General features: G+C 36.5%; 1 protein-coding gene across 1 annotated transcript in view; it reads left to right on the top strand.

Moving 5' to 3' along the window:
• Positions 1-6586, top strand: part of LOC140341220 (phospholipase A2 inhibitor and Ly6/PLAUR domain-containing protein-like) — a 10628-nt gene extending 4042 nt beyond the window's left edge. The window contains exons 2-5 of the mRNA XM_072426785.1: positions 638-760; positions 2007-2165; positions 4596-4725; positions 6583-6586. Of these exons, the coding sequence (XP_072282886.1) occupies positions 638-760; positions 2007-2165; positions 4596-4725; positions 6583-6586 (416 nt within the window). The remainder of the gene's footprint in view (positions 1-637; positions 761-2006; positions 2166-4595; positions 4726-6582) is intronic.
• Positions 6587-7121: the final 535 nt, after the last annotated feature.

Genomic DNA, 7121 nt, shown 5'->3' with positions numbered 1-7121 from the left:
CACCAGAGGTCGGCTCACACCTCCTTTAGCGGGAATCTAGATGAAGTAGTTTCAAAAGAAACATAGCAAAAAAGCACTTAAAGATATGGAATATGACTTGCAGACTTATCATTCCTTGGGCGGCGGCTCAGAACATTGAGTATCCCGGATCCTTTTAGCAGATGATAGCCCGGAGTGCCTGGATAGATTCGGGGAGAACACTGGAAGCAAGGAACGTCCCATCGTGCATGGAGGAGAAGAAGTAAATGTATCCGATGGAGTGGAGGGAGTATCAGAAAATAAGGTATGTACCATACTCTCTGCCTCCTCTGCAGATATTTGTCTTCTCTAGTAGAACCCCTCCCTTTTACCCCTTTTTTTCCCATATTGTATCACATGTTTTTTTGGGTTATCCTAATTTCTGTGGTTCTATTATTTCTGCTTATTGTTTATAAAATTCCATTACAGCTTTTTCCATATGTTTTAATAGCTGTGTTGAAACCTTTGTCTTTTGTGAAATATTTTGTATTATAATAATTGAGTTTAGGGTTATTTGTTGGTATTTGTGTTTAGGAAGTGACATGGAGGCTAGACTGATACATAACAGTGAATTTTTAGGCTTGTCTAATATAATTTAACACAAGATGTTTTTTATTAGGCAGTGCCAGGTTCTGCGAAATTTGTAATATCACTGCGGATGTAGACAACTGTTCAGGGGAAACAGTAAAGTGCGAGAATGAAAATGATTTTTGTGCAATACAAGTTGAAAACGACACATTAGGTAAGATGAATAAAAAAACATACATATATTGTATACCTAACTTTGGAAAACAATCAAAAGAGCTATGAAAGAAAAACAAATCCAAGAAAACTGAGATAAGCCTGTTAGTGAGTTCATTTTAATATATCCCATTCTTACCAGATATATATTATATAACTCACTAGTTCATAAAAATGTGGCTGCATATTTATATTCATGAATTGTCTTCCTTATTTTTGTTATAAAATTTGTTTTGCAATAAAATATAAAACCAATAGAATAATTTTTTAACATTTAACATATATAACATTTTTTTTACCTTTTTTTGTCTTTATTACCTAGGAGATGGGGGAATCAGTATTTTACATAGGAAAGATAACATTTTGGGATTTCAGTTTATTTCCATTGACCATTCTTTCCTGAGCAGCACTGGACCCACAGGTTAGAAACCTGTTATTTTTCCTTATTTCACGCCCTCCATATATTCAGAGAGGCCCCATGCTCCTGATTCCATGATGTACAGGAAAGGGACCCAGCAAGAACATCCAGGCAACCCAACTCATAAGGTTGCCATAATAGATACCAAATATCAGATTTGTGTGTGCCCAGAAAACCTTATCAGTGAAAAGTTAGATATTGGTTCTAGAATCATTCCCCTCTTTCTAAAATGATTCTCACGATGTGTTGGGCATTTTGCGGATGCAATAACACGTACATACACTGGGTGGATGTTTAAAAGAACATGTACTATACAAAAGGGGTACTTTTCATTTTTTTTGGATACAAAAAGAAATCCTACATGGTAAAACTCATTTTGTTTTAGGACTAAGTTCTTCCATAGTTCAGTACATACATGTACACAGCAGGTAATAATAAATTCATTGTTATACTGGTATTACTGGGGGGAAGGGGAGCAGCTTTGAAGCCAATTTCTTACCTTTCCTCCAACAGGAACACTTTCTTTCCTTTTCTGATTCTTTTCCTGAAATAACATATGATGAACATTGTAGGTAGAGCCCTCAAAGGTGAAAGCAGGCAACAGCATGATGCTGATGCTGAAGGGAGTAATGTAATCAATTTACAACTGCAATACTCTCCATGGGGGGTCAGACTGGGTTGCCGCACTGTTATATGACCTTTAATGGATTGTCCACCTGGTCATAGGGTTTTCTAAAGAAGGAGGGGGATCATAGTTACAGTTTTGTCATGACTATAAAATATATTATTATACATTCCAATGACTTTCTGTGTTTTGTTCTTTATTTAGGGAATGATACAAGAATTGCAGTTGGGAAGAGTTGCATACCCCTTGCTGACGGGAAGATTATGTGTAATAAAACATTAACTGTTACTACTCTTGATTATCATTATCTGCTGTACACAGAATGCTGTGACACTGACAATTGTAATAAGCACGGGATCAAACGTAAGTATGATATTTCTAAGCATGAGAGTCTGAAAACAAGTCAATACAGTTTATATACATTACCTGCTAAAATAAATGTAGTTCTCTTTGGAAAATTCTGTAATCCAACAATCTCTGCTAGACACTTTAACCACGTCCTTTTTAATGATAAATACCGACTGGCTAGTGAATGAGCAGCAGCTCATAAATGAGCCAATATTTTGGTTCTATTAGTAAAAGAAGGGGAAAGAAAAAAGATGTCTTTTTATGGCATAATAGTCATGATTATTTTAGTTTGCTCATCATGTTATATAATCACAGATTTTACAACTGTATACAAGTTATATTATAGTGTATAAACAAACAAACACAGGTGGTTAATTAGCTAGATATCCAAAATAGTTGGATATATATAATAGTCCAATATAGTATACAATACTTTAGGAAGAATTATGTCTTCACATTTCGCACACTGGCTTCTTCAGAGGATTTTTGAGACTCAATTGGATTCGCAAGTTTAAATCAGGGCTCCTATTGGCCCTGATTTATTAAAGTTCTCCAAGGCTGGAGAGAATACACTTTCATCAGTGAAGCTGGGTGATCCAGCAAATCTGGAATAGATCTAGCACAGCTTGCTACAGAAGTTAATGAATGTCTAGGCTCCATAATTTCTTTTTTGTTTTTTTCTGATCAGCTCACAGTGAGGATTTTATACAGTAACTAACACCAAGTTTAACAGAACATACATAATCAATAAAATGTATTGGCTTATACACATATCAAAACAGGAATGAAATATTTAGTTGTTACTGTAATTGAAGATACATAGTTTTCCACAATGTAAAGAGAGGAAAACTTACTTGAGTAGTACTGAGATAATAAAGGTTCAGTTGTTCCCAATGTGATTATTTCTTAGTTGTGCTGAGCTGGGTAGCAAGTCTAATAATTGTAGATTCATGGTAATCATTAGGGATAAAAAAAAATAATAAAAATAGCTTTATACGATTATTAATATTGGAAAATTGTTAGTTTGCAAGCTTACTTATTGTAGTCTGATATATGTTTTTGTAAAGGATTCTAAGGATGTGTGCACAGTATTATTCTTCATATTGGAGGAGATGTAATTATCCTTCAGATATCCTTCAGTAAGTGCTTTTAGGGACAGAAGATAGGCAACTTTGAAATGGGTTTTGAGTGCTCTTTTATATGAGCAGACAGTAGAAACAAGCCAAATAGGGCAAGGAAGGCCATTCTGGAGAATCGGGGCGGCTCTAAATAAGTCTTGCAGTCATGCATGTAAGGAGGTTATGCGTGAGATAATCATTAGTAGGTCATTAGAGGAGCAAAGAGAGTGGCTAGGAGAGTTTTTTTCTACCAGATCAGATTGGAAGGTTGGACAAGAACTGTGGAGAGATTTGAGGGTAAAGCACAGGAACTTAAATTTGCTTCTCAGGTGAAATGGAAGCCAAAAAAGAGATGCAGCAGAAGGGAAGTGGTGGGAAGGATGAATATGTCTGGCTGCAGCTTTTATAATAGATAAAAGAGAGAGAGTCGGGTTAGTGGAATACCAGAGAGGAGGAGGTCACGGTAGTTCAGCAACAGATAATAAGAGCATGTACAAGGAGTTTGGTGGTCTCTAGGACAGGTAAGGGTGGATTTTGGAGATGTTGAGCAGGTGAAAGTGACAGGACCTAGGAATGATCTGAATATGGGCGGTAAATCAGAGGGCCAAATCAAAGGTGACACCAAGACAACGTGCCTGAGGAGAGGACGAATGACAGTGCTGTTAACAGTTTGAAATATATCAGGGTGAGGTTTGGAATTTGAAGGGGGAAAGATGATGAGTTCTGTTTTATCCAGGTTGAGTTTAGACATCCATGATATGGCCAACAGGCAGCATTAAACCTTGGCCAGGACTGAGGGAGATAGTCAGGGGTGGACAGGTGGATTTGAGTGTTATCAGCATACAGATAGTATTGTAAACCAAAAGAGGATATGAGAATACAGAGTGAGGGGGTGTACAGAGAAAAGAGAACTGGTCTAAGGACTGAGCCTTGGTGAACACCAACTGGGAGTTGAGTGGGAGAAGAGGAATTACCATTAAAAATAACTTGAAAGGAGCGGTCAGGCAGGTAAGAAGTAAAGAGAGAGCAGTTCCCCAATATCAATGAAGTGCACAATTTGAATTAGAAGGGGGTGATCAACAGTGTCAAAAGCAGAGTAAAGATCAAAGAGAAGGAGGAGGGAATAGGCAGCTCGAAAGCCAGAGGATTCGGATACCCAGGATTGAAATGTCAGTTTTTAATATACCTTTAGACACATGAGGAAAAATAAACTAAAAACAAAGTGACGATAGATTCCTTTATGATCATCCAAGACGTTCATATTCTGTAGCTTATTGATGACGCTGTTTTTCTTCTTTTCTATAAATATTTCTCTTACAATGTGAAGTGCAGGAAAAAAACCAAACAGAGAATGGTCATCAATGTGATGCCTGCTTTTCACAGGAGGGCATTAAGTGCGCAGAAAATAAAACCCAAAAATGTACCGGCAATGAATTTGAGTGCCTAGACTCGCCCAGGTAATGTTATATCCTTTAATATATATACACACATTATGTGCTATGATAAATATGGAGCTGCATTGCTTTGTGTCTATTTTAACTGACTGGACTTTAAAGTAAATGCTCTATAAACAATAATATGAAATATGCAAGAGCTTCATAAATGTATGAAAAATAAAAATGTGAGACAACATTAAAGACGTGATTAGAGTGCAAGCTCCTCTGGTGCAGAAACTGAAGAGACTACTGTAGGCCTGACAACTATCATTTTTGTTTTTGTCTGATGCAATTTCAGCTCACATAAAAATCAAATACACTTTCAAACCACAAAGCCTCTTCTCAACAACTGACTCTTCCTAAACCCTACAACTACCTTCTCTGCCCAATACATAGCCACCTACTTTAAAGATAAAATTGTTAAAATCAGACATGGTAGGCTTGATATAATAAAGCTATCCAAAGCTGACGAGGACTTTCATCAGTGAAGCCGGGTAATCCAGCAAATTTCAAATCCCTCCACAGTTCCACCTGAAAGTTTCCATTTCACCTGTGAATCAAATTCAAGCTCCTGTGCTTTGCCATCAAATCTCTCCAAATCAGACTTCCACGCCATAACCACGTCATACTCACGGCTTCAAGACTTTTCTAGAGCTGCCTCGACTCTCTGGAATGGTTTTCCTCGTCCTTTTCGGCTTGCTCCTACTTTGTGCTTATTTAAAAGAGCACTGAAAACCCATCTTTCTAAACTTGCCTACCCCTCTTCTTCTGTCTCCTAAACCCTCATTACTTCCCACCAATCCATATCCCCCCTCCTATTGGCCCTGATTTATTAAAGTTCTCCAAGGCTGGAGAGAATACACTTTCATCAGTGAAGCTGAGCGATCCAGCAAATCTGGAATAGATCTAGTCCAGGATTGAAAACATTTGCTAACAAATAGCTTGACTTTTAAGAAAACCAATAAAGGTTTGCTGGATTACCCAGCTTCACTGGTGAAAGTGTATTCTCTCCAGCCTTGCAGAACTTTAATAAATCAGGGCCATTGTCTGCTACTTCCCTCACCTCCTAGATTAATAATAATAATAATAATAGTAATAATAATTAATATTAATACATTGCTGTCAGTGGTCATTTATTACTGTAGTATTTTTTTAGCTCCAGTGTATGCCATGAAGCACATCAACACATTTTAATGTACATTTACAACTGGAAATGTGAATTCCTAAAACACATAGTGATTTGTATCAACATACAGGTAGTCTCCGAGTTGCATGACTTGCAGAATACATCTTTTGCTAAACACAGCTAAGGTTGTGGGTGTTCTAAAGAGCTGAGCTGATCTGTAGCATCTTGTAACTCTTTAATAACCAACACAAACTTTTTGCATAGAAAGCACAGCTTGCTACAGAAGTTAATGAATGTCTAGGCTCCATAATTTCTTTTTTGTTTTTTTCTGATCAGCTCACAGTGAAGATTTTATACAGTAACTAACACCATGTTGACTAATAATACGTTGGGGCAAATATCAGTCCTATTGCATTTATTACAATAATGGACCTGTTCTGACGTACATAGAAATTCAACTTAAGAACAAACCTACAGTCCCTATCTCATATGCAACCTGGGGACTACCTGTATATTTCTATTGATTTTCTTGGCATAGAAAAGACAAAGATATATACGTGTTCATGAATGTTTAGTGTTTTCTTTATGTAACATGAATATGATATTGCAATATACTATACTGAATAATACAGATAAAAGTTAGAACCAAAAATTGTAAAATTGTATCCAGTACATAGAGTCTCTTGCATTAGCAGCATTTTTTAAAGGAACCCTATACAAACATTTTATCTTTTAATCTTTTTTTTTTGCAGGTGATGAGATTAGAAATTATTATGTATTAGGCTGTATCAGTAAAGATGGATGTTTATTTAACTGGGATAATTTGCTAGGAACAAGGTTTTATGAATATACATATTCATGCAAATGAAAGAGGAAAGTACGGTGGATTGCAAAGTTACCAAAGTTGCTAAACAATGCTTTAACCTGCAACACAATTGTCTCTGTTGTCTCATTTCACTGCAGATTAATTAAACTATTATTCAAACATGTAAATAATTTGCACATGAATATAAATAGCTTAACAGCCAAGTGAACTTTCAGTTATTTAGCTAAATAATGTAGAAAAGCCAATCCCCTTCCAGCATGCTACAAAGAAGGACCCATATTCTCTGTATGGTAGAGAATGGCCTCTCCTTCCTGGTAAGTAAAAGATAGAGCTCTGCAATCAGGAGGGATAATGAGCTGAGCTCTAGGCTGCATACCTAATATGTGGTAATCATAGCTACATTGATGTTTATGGATTGCAACTCTTATTTGAAGAAGGCTCTCGTGGAGATACACCCTTTGTAAA

Source organism: Pyxicephalus adspersus, chromosome 11 (genome assembly GCF_032062135.1).
Source record: "Pyxicephalus adspersus chromosome 11, UCB_Pads_2.0, whole genome shotgun sequence".
NCBI lineage: Eukaryota > Metazoa > Chordata > Amphibia > Anura > Pyxicephalidae > Pyxicephalus > Pyxicephalus adspersus.
The sequence above is the reverse complement of the archived record's forward strand: the minus strand, read 5'-3'. Positions and strand labels throughout refer to the sequence as shown.